At 35.4% G+C, this 23,845-nt stretch overlaps 1 protein-coding gene across 1 annotated transcript in view; it reads left to right on the top strand.

The window, feature by feature from the left end:
• Positions 1–23,845, top strand: part of LOC306853686 (protein diaphanous homolog 1-like) — a 113,721-nt gene that overhangs the window by 33,302 nt on the left and 56,574 nt on the right. The window contains exons 13-17 of the mRNA XM_079391276.1: positions 852–967; positions 2,747–2,811; positions 5,615–5,794; positions 8,610–9,224; positions 20,937–21,051. Of these exons, the coding sequence (XP_079247402.1) occupies positions 852–967; positions 2,747–2,811; positions 5,615–5,794; positions 8,610–9,224; positions 20,937–21,051 (1,091 nt within the window). The remainder of the gene's footprint in view (positions 1–851; positions 968–2,746; positions 2,812–5,614; positions 5,795–8,609; positions 9,225–20,936; positions 21,052–23,845) is intronic.

Raw genomic sequence — 23,845 nt, 5'->3', positions numbered from 1 at the left:
TTGTAATAGCACTCATAAACTAAAACAGTAAACTATATATATATACACACACATATATACACACACACACACATTATGTGTATGTATACGCTTCATTTTAAAGTTTTTGGTCATTTTGAGTGTTTTTGTCATTTTTAGTAGTTTTTGTTGTTTTGTGTCTATATAGTTATGTATTTAAGTACATCAAATTAAACTAAAATGAGAAATGTTGCCTCAGAAACTAACTGACATAAAATACGTGTTTATATTTGACTTTCACTCATGTCAAGTAACTTATTTTTTTTTTTTATGGTTCTACTTTTAGTTAGTCTTTTCAACTGAATAAATGTAATTGTTTTCACAAAGATTTGTTGATTTTAAGCTACTTGATTAAAAATACGATCATTTAAATAATACATCTTTATTATTATTATTTATTTTAATTTTTTGATTGCAGAAATCAGTCAAATATGCATCACATTAAGTTTGTTGTATTAAAACTATGTAATTGAAATGGTTGGAAAATTTGCATTCACATATTAAAGTCTTATCTCACTACACACTCACACACAATCCCATATGGGCAGCGTTTCAAAACTAGTGAGCTGCCTGCCTAGACAGCATTTCTGGGTGTCATAATCCAGTTTTGATGGATAAGATTGTCTACAGTGGCTCATTTTGAAAGGTCACTGGAGGTCATCATGGATGGCTGGCGTGTGTAACCTTGTGCCCAACAGTGTGATGAAAATCTCTTATTTTATGAACTCACCGCTCAATATTTCTGTTTGGCTTCCTTCTGAGTTTCAGAATCTCTTTACTGAAGCTAATAAAACACAGATTGATGTCTCTCTCTGTCTCTGTTTGTCTCTCAGGCCTCAGTACTATAAACTCATCGATGAGTGTACTGCTCAGATCGTTCTGCACAGGAACGGCTGTGATCCAGACTTCAAATGCAGGAAGTTTGAGCTGGATGTGGGCCATATGATAGGTAAGAGACAAACACAAGTCACTGCCACATTTGGCCACAGGATGGCAGCATTCAGAATCACACACAAAACATCAGAACATCTCAAATCTCATCCAGAATAATCGAGTGCTCACAAACACGCTCTTTAATAAAATTTAATAAAAATAAGCTCATTTTGTCATTAGCGTGTACTATTTGTCGGAGACAGCCTGTGGTGTGGCTCACATTAGCTGTGTGGGTCTGATGTTTGGGTTGAAGGGTACACTCAAAAAATATTGAGGCCTAAGATGTGTGTATTTAAAAAATGCCCATCCATTTGGATAACACTATTTTAGCATAAACTAATAAACCTAATGCAATGCATATTTGTCAGGTTTTTGTATTAGTACTAATAGCCATATTTTAAGTGTTCACTCTTTCAATTTAATAAATGTAATTGTTTTCACAATGAACAGATTTATGCTGATTCTAGGCTATTTGAAACATTTTGAACATTTCCTGCTTCCTTCTCTTCTGTACTTCCGTCTGTGCTTAAACTAAACTACGTTCTTCCTTCCATATACCTTCAATATTTAGAAACGTCCTTTCCCCTTTCATCTTTCACTTTAACCTTCCTTGTGAATTTTATTTTCATACTTCCTTCCATACTCCCATTCCTCCTGTCATACTTCCATACTTATAAACTTTCATGCTTATTTTGTTCTGTACTTCCTTTCAAACATCCATCTGTACTTCTATTCTTCCTTTAAAACTTTCCATACAAACATCCATACTTTTCTTTTAAATTTCCTGCCTACCTTTTAATTTCCATTATTCCTTCAGATTTCATTCTATACTTCCTTCCATACTCCCATCCTTCCTGTTGTACTTCCTTCCGTACAAACTTCCTTACATCATTCATCTTTACTTATAAACTTCCTTCATTTTACTTCCATATTTCCATTACTCTTATTGAAATTTCATTCTTCCTTTCAAACCATCTATCTTTCCTTCCATACTTTCATCCCACCTGTTGTAATTCTGTACATCCCTGTGAGCTTCCATGCATCCTTTCCTCTGTACGTCTGACTACTTTTCAAACTTCTTTATGTACTTCCTTCTGATCTTCCTTTCAAATATCCTTTTACACTTCCATCCCTCCTGTTATACTTCCTTACTTCCCTTTAAACTTCCATGCATACCAAGCTCTATACATCCTTCCTGTCATTCCTCAATTCCATATGAACTTCCATGCATGCTTTACTCTCTACTTATGTACATTTTCAAATTTCCTTCCTTTTGCATTTTCCTTTGTGCTTCAAATTTTGCTTGCATACTTCCTATTGTACTTCCATTCTCTCTGCCACCTGTGATCTCATTATCATATCTCACCAGAAACCCCTCCCATTGGCTGCTGACGTCAACGCTGACCCTCTCACTGACTCACCGCTTAAACTAAGCTTTGTTCGCTTTCCTGAGACTCTTTTTGGTTTGTAACGCCACACATGAGTGATATTGATCTGGGGTTCAGAGAGACTTTAGGGTTTGAGAACAGACACAAAGTGTTTTCCAGGAGCTTTAGATGTATAAATGTATGCTGCCCTTTGTGTGGTGATTTCAAAGACGCTTTTGGGTTTCTTATTTTAGCGTGAGTTTGAGATGGGATGGAGCGAGCAGCAGATTTTAATTAGATCGTTCAGTAATCAGATCACGAATCACAGGAGGAAAAGAGACCCGATGCAGTGAAGGGCACTTTATACACACACACACACCCCTCTAAAACCGTCTATTCACTTGCTGCCTGTCTCTCTTTCTCTGTAGATAACATGGTTGATCAGACCAAAGTGGAAATCAGTGAAGCTAAGGCCACGGAGCTGGAAAAGAAGGTATTGACTCGGACAAACACACGCTTGAGCCTGGAAGAATGACACACAGATTTAAACTAAATCATCGTCTGCTGAAATACATCGAATGGCCCTCCAATATCGATCAACATCAGCAGATCTAGTGTGGCACACGCGCGCACACACACACACACACACGCAGCCGTTGCTCCCAGACGCCCCCCGCTGTCTCAGCGCGCCTGTTAGTTGACAGATGTGTAATTTGGGAGGTGAGATGAGCAGAACGGAGATTTCCTGTCTCTTCCTGACATCTTCCCTCCAAACTCACCAAACACAGTCTACAATTACCCTGTGTGCGTGCGTGTGTGTGCGTGTTTGTGTGCCTTTATCTGAATGCATGTACTGTTGTGTGCGTTTCTCAAAAAACATATCTGGGTCATATTTCACTCCCAAATAAAAACAAAAAACTAAAGAGAGTACAGCCTATTATTAGTACTTTTTGTTCCGTTGTGACATTTTCATTACAATTAAGCAAAATTAACCCCCAAATTCTCATTATCCTGATGTTTTACTTTCTTTTCTTTTTTTTTGTGCCTCTCACTAATGATTCAAATTACATTCTCATTATTGTAATACAGCGTTTTCCTACTTTGTTGCAATTAAAAGTGATTATTTTATGTACTTTACGTTTTTGATTTTTTTTTTAATTATCACCACAAATTAAATATAATGTTGTGCAATGTTCTACCGTGATGGATAAATGTTATAGCTAAAAGTTACGTCACATATTACTATTCACATGACATTAATGACCATAATATTTATTTTTCATGACAAACACATTAAAACCTTAAAATTCTCATTACCATAGTTCATCATGTTTTATTTTCATTTTACTTAATGATTCTTATTTGATTATCATTGCTGTAATATAATGTTTCCTTACCGTATTACAATTGACCAATGTTATATAAAGATTAAAATTATTTTAATGAAAATCATGAATTAAATACAATGCAGCAAATTCTGCCATTATGTATAAATGTTACAGATGAATGTTATATATATTTTACATTATAGCAATGAAATGAATTTATTTTTATTTTCACGACAATTAGGCGATTAAGTTCTCTATATGATACAATATAATTTCCATGACTGTAATACGTGTAGTTGTTTTATTTATATATATATATATATATATACGCACACGCGTATAACATTTGCCATTTTTATACTTATAAGCTGGAAGGCAGTGCAGCAAATAAATATACTAACTGCTGTTTAAATCTATTATAAATCAATGAATCTTTAATAAACAAAGATGTTTTTAAGCATTTTTTTGGGGGGGTGCAATGTGACCTTGACACATTCTTGACCAGTTTCTTGAGATTTACCCTTCTCTGTGTAAGTGTGTATGTATGTATGTGTGTATATATACACATGTGAGATATATGTATGTATATATATATGTACACACACACACATACATATACATATATACTTTCTTGACACATTCTTGATGTATATGTATATATACATATACTTTCTTGACAAGTTTCCTGAGATTTACCCTTCTCTGTGTGTGTGTGTGTGTGTGTGTTTCTTTGTCAGAGCTCAAATAAAGTAAACACTGCAATACACTCTGCTTTTACTTTTGCATTTGTGCGAATTGAGTGTGTGTGCAATCGGGCTTGTCAAGCGAGTGTTTACTCTTCCTCTCTCTTCCCCTCCTTCCCTTTCTAATTCAGAGTAATAGCAGTGTGTCGTCAGAAGAGTGACAGCAAGCGACTCCCATTACTAACCCATGGAGAAAGTGTGTGTGCGTGCGTGCATGTGACCCTTCCATTTCCGCTGCTGTCACGTAATTGCATGTCTGGCTTGCAAACACCCGCCGTCAATGTCACCGGAAATTGTCAATGTCAGTCTGTGTGAGGCAGAAGGACAGATTTTATGGAAGTTTGTGAGGTGAATACTAAAATCCCCAGAGGCTCCATTTCGGCTCATATTTGTTCTTGAATCTGTCCTCTAAGTCGCCCGAGCTGACAACAACAACAACCCACCTTTATAGTGATGAACTGAGGGTCACTGTGTAAACACGGGTCACCTGAGAGTTTATTGATAACACAATACATCACTTTGGTCAAATGAGGATTCATAGTGTTTTTGCAGTATATGCACTGCACAGTATACAAACACACTGCCCTGCTTGAGATTCTGCATGCGATGCGCTTGACCTTCTGGCTGACATGCACAGAATTATACATGCAGTGTAATGAGATCATGTGACGTGCTGTAGCATATCACATGCTGTAGCGGTTTGAAATGTTTTTAGCATATTTTTAAGTGCCCTATACAGTATACATTACTGCTTTGGTGTCAGTAGCATGAAAAAAAACTGTAATCCACTTAAACAAAAATCAATGTTCAGTGCTACTAAGTGCAAAATAAGTTTTTAACATTGATAATAATAAGAAATGTTCCTTGAGCAGTAAATCAGCATATTAGACTGATTTCTGAAGGATCATGGAAAACATGCTGAAAATTCAGCTTTACATTACAGGAATTACATTTTACAATGTATTCACACAGACAACTGTTATTTTGAATTGTAATAAGTTCACAATATTACTGTTTTTACTGTAAAATCATCAAATAAATGTAGTCTTGGTGAGCAGAAGAGACTTCTTTCACAAGCATAAAAAATGTACAGATCTCAAACCATTCAAAAAGTTTTCACGTAACTATTATTTGCCATAAATGTGTGTTTTGTGTCCTTTCTACACATACTGGTGGTTTATGCAGATGTATGTTGTTCTGATGATGGATGCTCTGTTCTGTGCAGCTGGACGCAGAGTTGACGGCCCGTCACGAGCTGCAGGTGGAGCTGAAGAAGATGGAGGCCGATTATGAGCAGAAGGTTATGGATCTGAGCACGGAGAAAGAGAAGCTGGGGAAGGAGAAGACTGACCAGGAGAAAGAGAACCAGGGCATGCAGTCAGAAATCAGCCTGCTCAAAGAGAAGGTACAGGACTGTAGCGTCACACACACAGGAAATGATGTCATTTAGAGGAGAAACGTACCATTTCTGAATTACCAACTTTGGTTAAAAGGCCCAACATAACTTTAGCTCAACCAGTGGCATGAGTTTAGGGCAGGACTTCCTGTTTGTTTAAATTTGATTAAAAACAGTGGACTCTTTTCACATTTCTGGGATTTCCAAAAGCAGAAACAGAATTTACAACAAATATATTTTACAAATATTTTAAATGTACAATTAATATTTTTTTCCTTTTCCAATTGCTTCAATAGCAAAAGAAAAAAAATCCTTTTTTTCTCTGACTTTCCAACAGCGTTAACCATTTTTCTGTAGATACTATGTAATATTAGGTGTGTAAAAATAACTGTAGAGAGGGTTTGTTCGTTCATTTTATTAATTTTTTTTAATATATATTTAATTTTAATTTAATTTTATTTTGACAGCCAAAATGACTGATTTTGTAATCGTTGCTTTTTAGAATTTTGTGTAGAATTGGCCGTTTTGATTTTATAATTACGACACCACATTTACTACAGTATATATGTAGTTTAAAAAACCTTTAAAAATGTTTTTATATATTTTTTTAAATTTTTTTTTTTAAGAACAACATAGCAAATCCATACATTTAACAAAATTAATTTAAAAAATATATATTATTTATTCTGTTAATCAACTAGTCAGTTAGTAATGTTATTTTCTGTATTTTATTTTTTAAACATTAATTTTTAATTGCTTTAAACTCAAGATATTGACACGTTTTCTGATAAACTGACAAAAATTAAGTTATTTTTCTTCTTAAAAATAAAATGTGCCTGTAAAATAAGACACCACATATTAAGAAAGCTGCAGTGTGGCAAAATACGTAGGATTTTAAAGTACCAGGCTGCTTCAATAAATCCAAAAACAAATTCAGCACACATTTTCCAGTTACGCACCCAGACGAGACTCGCTGTTGCTCTATAAATAAGTGGGCAGTTCTTGACCAGAATAAACTGCAAAGTCGACCAGATTGTGTTTCTGTGAGACTAGAGACAAGTATGAACAGAGAAGAGAGTAAACAAATGTGAGAGGAGGAGAGATATTAATAGAACAGGAAGGACAGAACTGATGTTTGTGGGTTATCTAACAAACACAGAGGCGCTACAGATAATTACAGTGGAAAGAGATGAAGCGCAGCTGTCAGCAGAAGTTCAGATGTTTGGACGCTCCATCTGTCCATCCACAGACAGTCGGAGAGAAGTTGCTGAGCTCAACCAAGCCGTCACCTACAGATAAACAAGCATCAAAAAGTTCAGCTAGAACCCCGTGAACTACTTCAGATTCTCTCTCTCTCTGATGTGACATTAGCAGGCTGGTCATTTTTAATGAGTTCTGCCAAGTTCTGGGTAAATAAATTATGCTGCTAATTAGACATGAATTTAGACACTCCCTCATGTGCTTCCAACTCTGGCCTGACCTTCTTCTGTCTGTCTCTCCCTCCATCAGTTAACTAGATTTTTACATTTTATGCTGAAATCGTGAGCAATGCCTCCCATGCTATGGTGTTCATGATTGTTACAATTTTATCGATAACCTAATTTACATGCCAAATTTAAATAATGATATTAACATATTCCTAATCCCAAATTATGGTGTAAGAAGCGTTACAGAGATAATTGACTTTTATATTATTTTGTCAAAAAAGTGTTTTTAATGTTCTTAAGTGCCTCTGTGTTCCCTATTTTCTCCAAATATGTCAAATAATCCAAGACTGTAGATAAACAAAACTACAGATTAAAAATGTTATATTGGAACGCGACAAAAATAACGACTTTATCCAATGGCTTTATTCTTTATCCAATTTGATCATTTAATAGAATAATCAAAATAATTATAAAAATAGTTTATATATTTAATACAATGTATTGCAAAGTTTTGTATTGTTGTAGTCTATCTTCCTCTAAAGAAATGTTTATCCATTAAGTGTTTTATTTTTTCATTCAAATAAAATGTTTGCATTTGATAGCTTTCATCTCTTTTCGCTGTTGTAGTGTAAGATTTGTTTATATCGAGATGATTGACTTATATTATTTTGTCAAAACATGCTAAATTGATGCTAATGTTTTAATGGAAATGGAAGTTCAAAAAATACAGAATAAAAATTTGAAATGTAATGTAAATTTCAGTGGAACACAAAGTAAATCAAATAAAAATACAGGAAATAACATCACTTTATCATTTTTTTTATTATTGGAGGAAATAATTTAAATAAAATGATCAAATTATCAAAATAATTGTTAGTTGCAGCTTTGTTATATTATTTTATAATAATAATAAGTTAAGTCAGTTGTGAGATATGATTCTGAAAAGTCATAAGATATAAATTTGCAGTTGTGAGAGAAAAAGGTCACAATTAGTAAAAAGTTGCATTTTATATATATGTGTGTGTGTGTGTGTGTGTGTGTGTATAGACACACACACACACATACACACACACACACCCATGTTGGTTTTTTTCTTATGACATTATTTTTCAGAAATTTATAAAAAAATTAAGAAATTTATTTAATTTATTTTTTTGTGGTGGGGAAAATTTAATTTTTTGGGAAAAAAAATCTGAATTGTGAGATATAAACTTCAAGTTGTGAGAGTCAAAATTCTTTTCATTTCAGTTAATATTTCACAATTATGACTTTTTTTCTGAATTGCGAGTTTATATTTTGATTTGCACTTTTTCATTTTTTTTCTTCTGTGGCAGTAACGGGCTTCAAAGTGTCGTTTTTTTTTATCAATGCACCTCTTTGTTTCTTCTGGTTCTCAGATTGATAAGCTCTCAAAAGATCTCAAAGAAGCCAAAGCGAAGGTCATCACTGTACATGTGCCTGTGGCTCCGCCCCCCAGCAAATCAGCTTCCTCGGTGCCACCTCCACCTCATCCTGGTGAAGCCTGCCTCCCTCCTCCTCCTCCACCAGGACAGACGGTCATGCCCCCACCGCCTCCACCTCTGCCCGGAGCACCTGGCCTGCCTCCCCCTCCTCCACCGCCTCCGTTACCTGGAGCACCTGGTCTGCTGCCGCCTCCTCCACCTCCACCTCTTCCTGGGGCACCCGGTATGCCACCACCCCCACCTCCTCCGCCTTTACCGGGTGCACCTGGGATGCCGCCTCCACCTCCGCCTTTACCAGGTGCACCTGGAATGCCGCCTCCTCCTCCTCCTTTACCTGGAGCACCTGGTATGCCACCGCCTCCGCCTCCTCCACCTGGGATGCCCGGTATGCCTCCTCCACCTCCTCCGATGGGCGGTCCTGGGATGCCTCCGCCTCCTCCAGGCGGGTTTGGTGGATGGGCGCCTCCTGTTCCTCAGCTGCCCTTCGGCCTCCAGCCTAAGAAAGACTACACACCTGAGGTGCAGCTGAAGAGAGCCAACTGGAGCAAGGTGTGTATGTTCCCCCATGTCTGCACCTCCTATAAATGCCAGTACATTTTCCTCATCAGCGTCACTATTAGTCTAACGACCATTAGAGAACTAGCTGCAGCTGTTTAATGCTCAAACTTGGTAATGATTCTAGAGGACAAGGGCCCAAAAATGAAAAACAGTCAGGCTTGGCACACTTTTCTAGAACAAATCACATCAAAAAGTGATTCAAAAGCTACATAAAAAAAAAAGTAAATTAATGTGTATTTCAATGAAACGCATGAATAAATTATATTATTAATATTATAAATCATATTGGCAAATTGTTTAATTTTTTTATGTATACCTGCCTAAATAAAGTTAGTTATTTATTTGAATAAATTAATTTTTTGATTTTTACTTAAAACAAGAAAAATTAAAATGGTTTGCCAATGGGGTAAGAGAAATAAAAACAATATTCTCTGAAAATAAGACTTGCCGTGGTCTCATCAGCACCACACGCTTAAATTATTATATAATAATAATTAGCATTTGAAATGGTACTGGCAAAGAATTGTTTTTAAACATAAATCTAACTAAATATTAAATTAAGCCATTTAATATTTTTATTTATTTATTTAGCAAAGTTTTATTTATTTAAATTAAAGTTATTAGATTTTTTACTTAAAACAAGAAGAAAAATGGTTTGCCAACGGGGTAAGAAAAATAAATTTAATTTGAGATATTTTCTGAAAATAAGACTTGATACACTTGCCTCATCAGCATGCCCATACACTGATTGGCTTCATCACTCGGTCTCCTCTCCATCAGTAATCTGGTGTGTGGTGCGCAATATGGCTGCCGTCGCATCATCCAGGTGGATGCTGCACAATGGTGGTGCTTGAGGAGATCCCCCTCACAATGTAAAGCGCTTTGAGTACCCAGAAAAGCGCTATATAAATGTAATTAATTATTATTAGTCTAACATCTATTTAGATAATGATTCTTGAGAAGAAAGGTGCAAAAAAAAGCTTTTTTGACCTTTTGGTTTTAATAACAAAAATGCATTACAGAGAATAGTGTTAACTAAAACTATAAAAAAATATCACTTGAACTAAAACATTAACTAATTGAAATAAAATAGAAAAAAAACGAACTTATTTTATTTGAGCTACTTTAGCCACAAGGCAAGAGTTCTCATTTCTCAACTCATGTAGTTTAAGCTAAATGTTTAACTTTAATTTAATTAAACTATATACAGGGCTCCAAACTGCGACTAAAATGGTCGCATTTGCGACCAAAAATATTAATTTGCGAGTAGGGATGTAACGGTATTAAAATTTCTAATCACGATTATAGTGACCAAAATTATCACGGTTATCAGTATTATCACGGTATTGTTAAAATGTGCTGGAGATGTTCAAAAAGTACCGACACATAAATCACTTCACCAAGTTTCATACTTAAAAATCAACAAACAGCAAATAAAATGACTTTTTGTTTGCATAATCACTAAAACAATAACATTACCAATGAGGTCTGGATTTTAAATGACAATTTGACTGACAACAGTTTAATAGCATGTTCAAATAAATAATGTAAATGTTCAAATAAAGCTTTGAAAAAGTTTAACATAAAGGTAGACCACACATTTCAGCCTTTAAAGAAAAGGGTTAAGTTAAAATGATAATTGATTAATAAATGATTATATGTATTTTATCTGCTACATAAATAATTCTATATAGCATATGAATTGTTTAAATGTGTAGAATCCACATAAGTTTGTTTTTCATCAACCGGTTAAAATTTACAGCAGGTCATGCAAATTTGGTCCATTTTTTGGCCAGACAGAAACTGCACACAGGCTGAATGTAAATAATTGTCTGTAAATCCACTCTCTGGCAGCAGGTGGCGCTTTATACGGAAAATCTGAATTACAGCTGATTCCCGTGAACTCCGCGAACACTTCCTTTAGGTATTGCATGGAGCGAAAATGAGAACAAAATGCCATCAAATCGTTTCTGAAGACAGTCCGAACCTTCAGAGGTACATTCATATAATTAATTCATTGATATATTCATTTGTATAATTCCCTTAGCACTCTTTTAAAACCTCCCAGCTTTTCCGCCCTGTTTTCACTCAGAACGAAACTACTGTGCTGCCGTGCGCTCGTGACACTGTTACTGAAAACTCTGCTTTATGCTGGACAGTATTTATTTATCGCGAGTTGTTCAAATCACGGTAATCGAATACGGTTTTAATGATAATTAAAATATGAAACGGTAATACTAACCGTGGGAAATTTTATCATGATTTATCGTCAAACCGGTAATCGTTACATCCCTATTTGCGAGTGAAGTTTTTGCTGAGGTCGCCACTGGCGACTATATATAATTTGCATGAAAGGACTTTTTTCCCGATTGTTTTGCGCTCACATCTTTTGTTATGTTCACGTATTAAACTTACATAAGACGATGCGCATCAAAGTTTTACTGGAAAAGAGTTTCAAACAGTCCTCGTCTCTGCCGCACACAGTCTGCTGAACGCAGTGAGAGAGACCTGAAAGGTGATAATATGAACACCAGTACCCCGCGTCCACACGGTCCGTGTATGCGTATCCGTCTTTAGCACCTCAGTTAAAGCAGCAAGTGAACCCATTATATATTTCGATTTACTACTATAGTATTAAATGAACATGATCAAAAGGTAGGCAATAAGAAAGCCTATAGTACAACTTACTGAAATGTTTTATGGAAAATCTCATTCAGTGTTTCAAACTGAGGAAATGTATAAAGCTTGTAAACATTGCATTGTAATACATTTACCTCAGAATAACCACTCAGTGTCCATAAACTCATCAGTCAGCTAGAAAAATAACTATAAACAGGAGCGTTTTGCTATATTTATGCGCTGTTGCATATTAATATTTTTACTTATTCTGTTGTACATGATTCAACTCCTCCTATAAAATTGCATTTTACTAATGAAGAAAAACAGACTGAATGTGTGAAAGACGTGACAACATTTATAGGATGCACTGCACTCAGTTGCCAAGTGATGCTTATGGTCCATGATATTGGTACAGATTCTGTGTAACGAACAATTCTTTGTGACTGTATATTTCAAGTTGTAAAAGACATTTAATTCACTCTTTAAGTGAACCTTAGTCCCCCGGTCGACCTGATCATCTACAAGATGGATTAAAATGCTGATAAAGCCTAGAAAAGATACGACATAAACACATGACAAAATGATTGAAATGTTAAAATAGGGGGGAAAAATAAAATGATAATAATAAAATAAACCACTTTTATTCTGTGGCACCTAAAAAAATAATTTGGCGCCTAAGTTTTTCTTTTATAGGAGCCAGTGGCTCCTTACTCGATTTTTTTGTCTGGAGCCCTGTATATAGACGTTTTACAAAGCATTGTTGTTAATGCACAAAAAAAAACATAAAATAGAAAAATAATTAAGTCTAACTCAAATATTAACAAAAATTATAATAGTATATTAATGATACTAAAATAATACTGATCATAGATGCATTGCACAAGATTTTTTTGTGGAAATACACAGCATTATGAAATACATCACAGGCAAATCATGCATAATTAGGAGTGGCTAATTATTGCACATTTGGCTGGAATGCTTTCATAACAATTTTAAACCCCAATTCAGATCAGTTTTTGCATTCTGCTGCACTGTTTTTCTATTGTTTTTGTATATAAAAATACAAAAAAACCTTACATAATAAAACTACAAAATTCATGTAACTTTCAGTGCAACACAATATATACTATATTTTCACTATAGCATGCTCTAAAAGCAAGACTTGTGTATGCTTCTCAAGTAAACTCATCTTGGTTTAGATATGGACACCAAGACAAAAGTACTAATAAAGAAGATTTTTTGTGTGTCAGTATAGCTGTAGTTTCAACCATATGTCGCCCACTTGGAGTGGAAGTGACACGTGTGACGATGAGCTGTTGATCAAGAACACGCTCCTCTCCTCCTCTGATCGCTCTCTTTCTCTCTCTTTCCATCTCTGGCTTTTCCTCGCCCTCCACAAGAGTAAAAACATCAAAACGGTCCTGTCTCCTTTTAGCCTAAAGCTACTCTTTAATGGCTTCTGTGGAATTCATGAGTGTTTAGAGTCTCAGTGGTTAGAGCTCTTTGAGGATGTCAGTGAAATAGCTTTTTAATAAGCCCGTGTCTCTGAAAGATAATTAAATTGCTGGTAGAAAGGACAGCATTCTTTTGTAATTTAAATTAAAAAAAAATTTGCTTTCCTCTCATCCTCTCAGACTAGTCTTGTTATCTCACACCACCCCTGACACACTCTCTCTCTCTCTCTCTCTCTCTCTCTCTCTCTCTCTCTCTCTCTCTCTCTCTCTCTCTCTCTCTCTCTCTCTCTCTGTCTCTCTCTCTGTCTCTCTCTCTGTCTCTCTCTCTGTCTCTGTCTCTGTCTCTCTCTCTGTCTCTCTCTCTGTCTCTCTCTCTGTCTCTCTCTCTGTCTCTCTCTCTGTCTCTGTCTCTCTCTCTCTCTGGGTAATTAGATGCTGCTGTATCATTAGAGGTTGTACCTTGTCTCCGTGTCCTAACCTCTCTTTGCCTCCTCCGCTTTCCCCCCTTATATATCATATTCTCCTCTCAGATTTATGTTTCCTTTCACATTTCAGTGGGAATGGATGTGAGAGATGCTGCACTTACATAGTGACAGTCATTTAAGATGCTCTCTGACTGACTGTGAATGTTAAACATTCACAGATGCTTCGTCATTGCAATGCATTGTTCTTGAGTGCTTAATAGTTTCAGTATGATTTTGGCTTGGCAGTGTTATAAGCAGGGTTATTATATATATTATTATTATTATTATTATTATTATATACAGTCAGGTCCATAAATATTGGGACATCGACACAATTCTAACATTTTTGGCTCTATACACCACCACAATGGATTTCAAATGAAATGAACAAGATGTGCTTTAACTGCAGACTGTCAGCTTTAATTTGAGGGTATTTACATCCAAATCAGGTGAACGGTGTAGGAATTACAACAGTTTGCATATGTGCCTCCCACTTGTTAAGGGACCAAAAGTAATGGGACAATTGGCTTCTCAGCTGTTCCATGGCCAGGTGTGTGTTATTCCCTCATTATCCCAATTACAATGAGCAGATAAAAGGTCCAGAGTTCATTTCAAGTGTGCTATTTGCATTTGGAATTTGTTGCTGTCAACTGTCAAGATGAGATCCAAAGAGCTGTCACTATCAGTGAAGCAAGCCATCATTAGGCTGAAAAAACAAAACAAACCCATCAGAGAGATAGCAAAAACATTAGGCGTGGCCAAAACAACTGTTTAGAACATTCTTAAAAAGAAGGAACGCACCGGTGAGCTCAGCAACACCAAAAGACCCGGAAGACCACGGAAAACAACTGTGGTGGATGACCAAAGAATTCTTTCCCTGGTGAAGAAAACACCCTTCACAACAGTTGGCCAGATCAAGAACACTCTCCAGGAGGTAGGTGTATGTGTGTCACAGTCAACAATCAAGAGAAGACTTCACCAGAGTGAATACAGAGGGTTCACCACAAGATGTAAACCATTGGTGAGCCTCAAAAACAGGAAGGCCAGATTAGAGTTTGCCAAACAACATCTAAAAAAGCCTTCACAGTTCTGGAACAACATCCTATGGACAGATGAGACCAAGATCAACTTGTACCAGAGTGATGGGAAGAGAAGGAAAGGAACTGCTCATGATCCTAAGCATACCACCTCATCAGTGAAGCATGGTGGTGGTAGTGTCATGGCGTGGGCATGTATGGCTGCCAGTGGAACTGGTTCTCTTGTATTTATTGATGATGTGACTTCTGACAAAAGCAGCAGGATGAATTCTGAAGTGTTTCGGGCAATATTATCTGCTCATATTCAGCCAAATGCTTCAGAACTCACTGGACGGCGCTTCACAGTGCAGATGGACAATGACCCAAAGCATACTGCAAAAGCAACCAAAGAGTTTTTGAAGGGAAAGAAGTGGACTCTTATGCAATGGCCAAGTCAATCACCTGACTTGAATCCGATTGAGCATGCATTTCACTTGCTGAAGACAAAACAGAAGGGAAAATACCCCAAGAACAAGCAGGAACTGAAGATGGTTGCAGTAGAGGCCTGGCAGAGCATCACCAGGGATGAAACCCAGCATCTGGTGATGCGTTCCAGACTTCAGGCTGTAATTGACTGCAAAGGATTTGCAACCAAGTATTAAAAAGTGAAAGTTTGATTTATGATTATTATTCTGTCCCATTACTTTTGGTCCCTTAACAAGTGAGAGGCACATATGCAAACTGTTGTAATTCCTACACCGTTCACCTGATTTGGATGTAAATACCCTCAAATTAAAGCTGACAGTCTGCAGTTAAAGCACATCTTGTTCGTTTCATTTGAAATCCATTGTGGTGGTGTATAGAGCCAAAAAAATTAGAATTGTGTCGATGTCCCAATATTTATGGACCTGACTGTATAGTAACATTTTGATTACTTGAAATAAAATTATTTCAAACTTAAACATTAAGTGAAAAAAATAAATATAAAACTTTAAAGTTGTTTACATGAAAATTAAGTTTTGAAATACTGAATTCTAAAGCTGAAATAAAAAAGTTTTATCTTGAAATAAGAACAAAGATGAAAAAACTTTTAGTGAAATAAAATGTTTGTTTTGTGTGCATTTTAGGTAACTGGCAAAGCAACTTTTAGCATTTTGTACATTTCATATACTAAAATAACTAAAATTATAACTGAAATAAAATGAATTAAAACCCCACTGATCTATATATAATGTTCTCTATTTTAGAGAACCATCCTAATGATTTTTGGCATAAAAGAAAAATTTATAAATTTGACGCATACAATGTATTTTTGGGGTATTGCTACAAATATACCCCAGCGACTTAAGACTGGTTTTGTGCTCCAGGGTCACATATTAATATCTCAATGATACTACAGTAACACTGGTTATAAGATTAACTACCATTGTAAATATTGCAATAACACATGTAAGTTTTTATGAAGATTCATTTATACACACCTCTGTCCTGCTGCTGTATTAATATGAAAGCGACAAATATATTTTTTACAGAAGCTTTGAACTTTAGACGCCAATAATTAGTTCATTTAATTCATCTCCGTGATTGAGTCCCATCATTGATTCATCAGTTTCAATGAATCATTCAAAACTCTCCTTCATAGTTAATAATACTTCTGTGTCCTTGCTGTTGTTAAGGTGCATATAAATGTAATAGAATAGGGTAAACGTACCTATTAAGCTCACCAAAATCTGCATTGAGACATTTTTAGTGCACAAGATATTGGTTTCAGTACAAAAAGTTGTTAAAATATTAGTATCTCACACAAAAATATTCAATTTTATTTTAAATGACAAGCATTTCAATTACGATATACATCATTAAATTCAAAAAGTCTGGCTGTGCTTAATGGGTACATTTTTGTACCCTTGTACCCTTTAAGCTCACATCATGTTTAATTAAACAATCTTGTTTATTTTAAGGAACATTTTTAAAGAATAATTGTAAAAATATTTTTTGAAGGAACAAAGTCAATCACAAAAAAACAACAACACTAAAATCAAGCAACGAGACATTCAATTTGATCAGTTATATATTCATAATGAAGTGTCATTAAAGCACATTGCAACATCTAGACTAGTCCACTTTGAGCTAAGTAACACATTCAAAAATCAGATAAAACAAACCAATAAAACATTTTCTTCATGGGGATGAACACAGAAACTAGCCTCATTATGAAACCTCTTTTTAAATTGATTTCAGCTTATCTATGGTCTCTTAAGGCTGGAATACACGACATGATTTTTCCCAGATTTTCCACAGATTTACAGTCTGGAGAAGGTGATGCTAGTTGCCAAAGATCAGAGCCAGTCTGCAGATTTGAGTGGACAGAATCCATAGAAAATCGATTAACTTAAAGTGACAACCACTAGTTAATATTTAAAGTCTGTTTATGAAGTATTTACATAGACGTTCAGTGTGGAAGAGAGCACACTGAGCTTAATGGGAGCAGCAACAATTTTTAATACATTTCATGTCATATTTCTTAAAATGACAGGATTTTGCTAAATAAATAGTCTGTCATGTATTAAGTTCATACATATTTTAATATGAACAACTATTATTAACAATATCTATAAACTTATACTTTTTCTTATTGATGTCACATTGAAGCTGTGATTTTCATAGTAGTGCACCCTTTAAGCTCACGTTAAAATAAAATGAAATCTTTCAAAATTACAGCACTGTAAAACGATAGACCAGCAATAAACTGTACATTTATAATATTATGGATGTAAAAGTACAAGCCAGTAATGCCTGTGAAGTAATATATTAGCGTAGCACACAATCTTATACAGCTAGTCAGCTAACTGTGTTCTGTAGCATCTGCGCTGTGTTGCTACAAATGTCTTTTGGATCTAATGTAATTATTTCCCACATACAAGTTCCAGGTTATATTATGCAAAATGTGAACATTAATCTCTTAATTTTACAATAAGTTGTGAAATTTACCCTAAATAAAGGTTTAAACATAAACAAATGGACATTTAAAGAGCTACTCTTTTGGTGAAAGTTTTTAGACAGCTTTCCAAATGGCTGCCAGACAGAGTGAACATATGGAGACTCATATCTCCGTGTGCAGTGATCTGATTGACTTGAAATTGTAGGAGGTATACAGTAACAAACACACCAATTGGTTAATCGAGTAGGATAATCAATTATTTTTTCTTTTTATAATCTGATCTCAAAAATGGAAGTGTGCTTAATAGGTACGTTTACCCTATATTTAATAGAAATGAAATATTCTTGTTCATTATGTCTAAAAGTTATTGTTTTTGTTGTTTTACTGCATTTCCCTTCATGCATTAATCATTTTGAATCTAATTGACTGCAGTGGCTGTTGGTTGAAATAATTACTCTGATTGGGGAAAAACACATTTTAGTCCATTTCACAATACACTACTGTTCAAAAGTTTTCTTTTGGGAAGATTTTATTTTTTTAATAAGTCTCTTATGCTCACCAAGGCTTTAATTGATCAAACACTGATTTTTTTTTTTTTTTTTTTTTTCAGTTTTCTATTATGCATTTTAAAATGTGATTTATCATTACTCCAGTTTTCAGTGTCACGTGATCCTTCAGAAATCATTCTAATATGCTGATTTGGTGCTCAAGAAAGATTTCTTCTTCTTCTTCTTCTTATTATTATTATTAGTGTTGAAAACAGTTGCTGCTGCTTCTTTTTGGGGTTTTTTGTAGAAATGATGCAATTTATTTTTCAGGATTATTTGAGTAGAAAGTTCAAAAGAACAGCATTTATTTGAAATATAAATCTTTTGTAGCATTATAAATGTCTTTACTGTCACTTTTGATCAATTCAGTGCATCCTTGTTGAATAAAAGCATTAATTTCTTTCACAAAAACTTTTGAACGGTAGCCTACATGCATGCATCAAGATATATTTATATTTAAAAAACTGTGACACATTTTTTTCCACTATATGGCTTAGGCATATTAGATAACACAGCCACAGGACCATGAAAGACAGAATGATGGACGTTAGAAAGGTTTGTGCGATGTGCATTAACAGCCAGAGAAAGAGAGAATTACAGAGGCAGCGAGTGTTTTTTTTTTTTTTTTTTTGTCTGGCCGTCCCAGCGTGCATTGGGACTGTGTCGCCTTTCTCTCCTTTGTGCGTAAAATCGGGATCCGTTTTAATGAGTTTCACCCTCTTTTCTTCTCTGTCTATTATCATATTCTGTCTTCCTCTAATCCGTGTTCTACATTTCTCATTCTGTCTTTGGTTGGTGTCTGAAGGCGTTTAGTCAGAGGAGCAGCGTTCATATCCTGACAGCCTGTTCGCTGCTGTTAAACTCATTTTACTCCCAAGACTTGCAGCGTTTTTCTTTTGTATAAATGAGGTTATGAGTTGAGACTGTGAGAAAGCGCTCGGTGGCGTTTCATCTTCTCGAATGGGGTGAAGTAAAGCCCTGGACTCCAGAATCACAAACTACGGTCCATTAGTCAGTGCAGCATCTATAAATGAAGGAGAAACACATTTGAAACGTATGATCGTATCAGCGGCGTCTGCTTAATGATATTGTCCTGATACCAGGGGCACGTTGAAGCAATAAGCCGACTAGACAGGATGTTGTTAGTCACAGTGTCACTGCATAAATCTATTAACAATAATAATCATGCAAAGCAGTTCCTTCATCGTGTCATTAGCTTAAGTGTACGATGTTTATGGTTGTGAAACAACATGCTGCGTTAAAACAGAGCTCAACTGATTTATATCACGTGTTTGTGTGTATCAGCCAATTACAACAGCTGAAAATGAGACCCGTCCAATCAGATTTTAGAACCAGAACTGTTGTACGTGCTCATTTGTGGGGGTTGATCTCATGCAGATGAAGGATTTATTGTGTGTCTTGCAGAGTTATTGTCAACTAAAAATAATAGTTTTGTTTATTGAAATAAATCAGGGAAAAAAATTATAATAATTTTGGTTAGAAATGTTCAAAGAAAATGAGAGATGCTGCCTTGGCCAGAAAATTAAAATAAATTAAAGGATGGATGGATGGATGGATGGATGGATGGATGGATGGATGGACAGAGAGATGGATAGATAGATGGATAGATAGATGGATAGATGGATAGATAGATGGATAGATTTGGATGGATTTAGATTATATATACAGTACATAGACAGACAGACAGACAGATAGAGATGGATGGATTTAGATTAGACAGATAGACAGACAGACAGATAGACAGATAGAGATGGATGGATTTAGATTAGACAGACAGATAGATAGATGGATTTAGATTAGATATACAGTAGATAAAAATGACAAAAGAACAAGCACACAACAGAAATATTAAAAACTTAAATTAAAATTGTAAATATACATAAAATAAATTGAAATAAAATTAAATAAAATCTTAAATTTTACCAAGAAAAATACAAAAAACAGATAACATAAAAATGACTAAAGCACATAACAAAATGGCTAAATTACAAATTTACAAAATAAAATTAACTTTAAAAATGGCTCTTTCAGCTAATTCAAAATATTCTAATAGATCATTTTGTGGTTATTATTATATTATTATTATTATTATATACTATGGTCACTTTAGTTTGGGAACAAATCCTCACTATTAACTACTATTTATTACTTTTGTCTTCAATAAACTCCTAATTTGCTGCTTATTAATAGTTAGTAAGGTAGTTGTTAAATTCAGGCATTGGGAAGGATGAAGGGATTTAAAATATGGTCATGCAGCATAAGTTATTATGTGCTTTATCAGTACTAATAAACAGCCAATATGCTAGTAATATGCATGCTTATAAGCCACTAGTTAATGAGAATTGGTCCCTAAACTAAAATATTACCTATACTATTTTAAAATTATATGATAGTATAGAAATCATTCTTAACAGGTTTCTTGTCCTCCGTTTTTTTAAATTTTTTTTTTTTTTTTTTTTTTTACATTTGGAGAAAAAATAAAATTTATATTAATACATGAATGTTATATATGATTTGGATGGATGCATAGACACATGGATTGATGGATCACAGGTGTTGATTGAATGACTGATATATGGAGGAGATGGATGGATGTAAATATAGAGGGATGAAGGTGCTGATGAGTGTTGTATGTTGTAGATTGCCCCGGAGGATCTGTCTGAAGGCAGTTTCTGGGTGAAGGCGAAAGAGGACCGCTTTGAGAACAATGAGCTGTTTGCCAAACTCACCCTGACCTTCTCCTCCCAGACCAAGAGTGAGTAGATCAGACATCCTCCAGTCACTTCACACAAACACACACACACACACACACACCGTCACACATTAAACCTGTCTCTCTCTCTCCTCTATCTTACTCAACACAGCCTCTAAAGGTAAGAGACGGCCCTCGCTCTGTGCTTGCGCATCTCTCTCTGTGTGTGTGTGTGTGTGTGTGTGTGTGTGTGTGTCCACTGAGACACTCATTCCAAGACACCGGGCCAAACATGGATGACAGAATACAGGGATGTGAAAGAGATGAGTGTCATCTCAGTGTAGAGTACAACATCAGGACCACTGCTGAGTTTGATGATAACAGAGACGTGTGTGTGTATGTGTGTGTGTGCACGCGTGTGTGTGTGCGTCTGCGTGTGCGTTTACTGAAGGAGAGGGTGAATCTCATGAAAATGTGTCCACAATTCACCCCAAAACTAAAAGAAAAACAACAACAACTGTTAAACAAAGAAAATGAAGCCAGATTTAGGACCATTAAGACTTGTTGCATTACAGTCAAGTACATTTTCCTCTCAAAATGTCAAAAATCTGATTGTCATTCTCAGTTGTGTTTCTCATTACCATATTAAGGTGATATTTTGGGGTGAAATATGACATGCACATGATCTTGAAGGGTTTCATGAGATTCGCCCGGATGTCATATTTTCTGTGACTGTATGCAAAAACCCCTCATGAATTAGAAATGAGCAAGAAGCAAGTGTCAGGTGTGTGTGTGTGTGTGTTTCGTGCCACCTGGTCTTTGTCCTCTATGACTGGCCTTTACAGTTTTACTGCATATTTATATCTGATACGATATACAGCACTGTCGACTTTAACAAGGTGTGTGTGTGTGTGTTTGAGGTTTTTAGGTCTATGTATGTGGCTTCGCCCTTCAGCAAATGACCTTCAAAGAATGTGATGTTGTCATGAATCCGCCGCGATCTCTCTCTCTCTCTCTCTCTCTCTCTGTCTCACATGCACACACTCAGAGTGTTTTCTGTTTTGAATATGGAATACAAAACCTTGAAATGTCATCTTTGGCAGCTGTTTTCCTCGGGACCACCTGAGCACCGTGCGTGTTTGTGTCCAGCTGTCTGAGTTGATGTAGGATAACCTTTTCTGATATCTGACTGTAAATGAATGCTGCCCTTTTCAGATCTTCCATCTGTCCGATCCTTTCCATAAAACACGAGTGTGTGTGTGTGTGTGTCCTTGAGCAGGATTCTGTTGTTCTCTTCTGTCAGACGGCCGCAGTCGTATCTGTCTCTCTCTCTCTCTCCTCCAGTCATCTCACTCTCTCCAGCCAAGCGAACGCACACCACCGACAGCCAGAGCTGACCTCTGACCTCAGCTCCTCTGGTGTGCTGACGGTGGGGTCGCAAGTCCATGACCTCTCCAGTGAGGTCACGGCACTGATTGTTGATGTAATGCGACAGGACCTCGAGCACATGATCTTCCTCTCTCTTTCTGTGGGTGTTTGTTACTGTGGCTCATTCTCACACTGAACTCCCATGGCAGGTCCTTTTAGCAAGTGTTATCAAAAATATTCTCCAAAACACTTTCCACTGTGTAGATACACTGGTAACTGCGCTTTCTCTTCTCTCTGGCATTGTTTGGTACTTTTGGACATTTGCTTGTTGGTTCATTTCAATTCAAATTCACTACCAGTCAAAAGTTAGGAATAATTTTGAAAGAAGTCTCTTCTACTTGCCAAGACTGCATTTATTTGGTCAAAAATACAGTAAGAACAGTACATTATAAAATATTATTACAATTTAAAATGTTTTTTTTTTTTTTTTTTTACTACAGTATAGTACAATAATTCATGCACATTATTTTTTTTTATATAATTCCACTGTAAAAAAATAAAATATAAATTTATTGATTTATTTGTCCTGTAATTACAAAAACAATAATGAGAAATTGAAAAGTGAGTGTTAACTGGTAAGAAAATACTTTTTTATAAAAATGTCATTTTTATAAATCTCTTTACTGTCTTTTTTTTTATCAATTTAATGTGTCTTTGCTGAATAGAAGTATTAATTTCTTTCAAAAAAGAAAATATTGATGACCCCAAACTTTTAAACAGAGTATAATAATACAGCACACACGGTTTATTTTATTAAAAATAGCAATAATTACTAACATGGTATAGAAATACTTTAACTGTTAAAAAAAATCTGGGAAAATTTCTGTAATACAATAGTTAATATATTTCTGTCTTCGAGATGATGTAAAAATAATGCAAAGTCTCAAACAGCACAGTTTCATCTAATAAGAGAATACTTTGACTGGTTAAAAATAATTTTTTTATGTTTTTTTCTTATGGTATCAAAAATGGTGTCAAATATTGCTATTTTTCAAGTTATTGTATTGAAGTTGGAAAGTCCAGTATTGTGGCAACACTGTATTATACATTTCTGTCCATTTTAGAACAGTGAGAACGAGTTTCTATGTTCACACTCACAATGCACTGAACTTTGTTTTCTAAAGGCGTTTGTGATATTTTCTATGGTTTTGCTTGTGAATTATGAGGGATTTGTTAATGTTCAATGTTTTTCAGTCCATTTTTGATGATAATTTATAGTGGAAGTACAGATTTTGGTTTGATTAACACAGAATAAATGGCTTATGTCGCTTGCCTCTTTATAAAATCACACCTTGTTTGGATGCGATGTATAAATATTGAACTACAGCACTTCAACATGAATGATTCATAAAATCATGCGCATTGTTGAGCATAGCTTTACTAAGTGATCAGACACACCATTTTCACCTGCAGGACCAGAAAACGAGTG

The sequence above is a fragment of the Barbus barbus genome (assembly GCF_936440315.1).
Source record: "Barbus barbus genome assembly, chromosome: 33".
NCBI lineage: Eukaryota > Metazoa > Chordata > Actinopteri > Cypriniformes > Cyprinidae > Barbus > Barbus barbus.
This window is presented reverse-complemented; position numbering and strand designations above follow the sequence as displayed.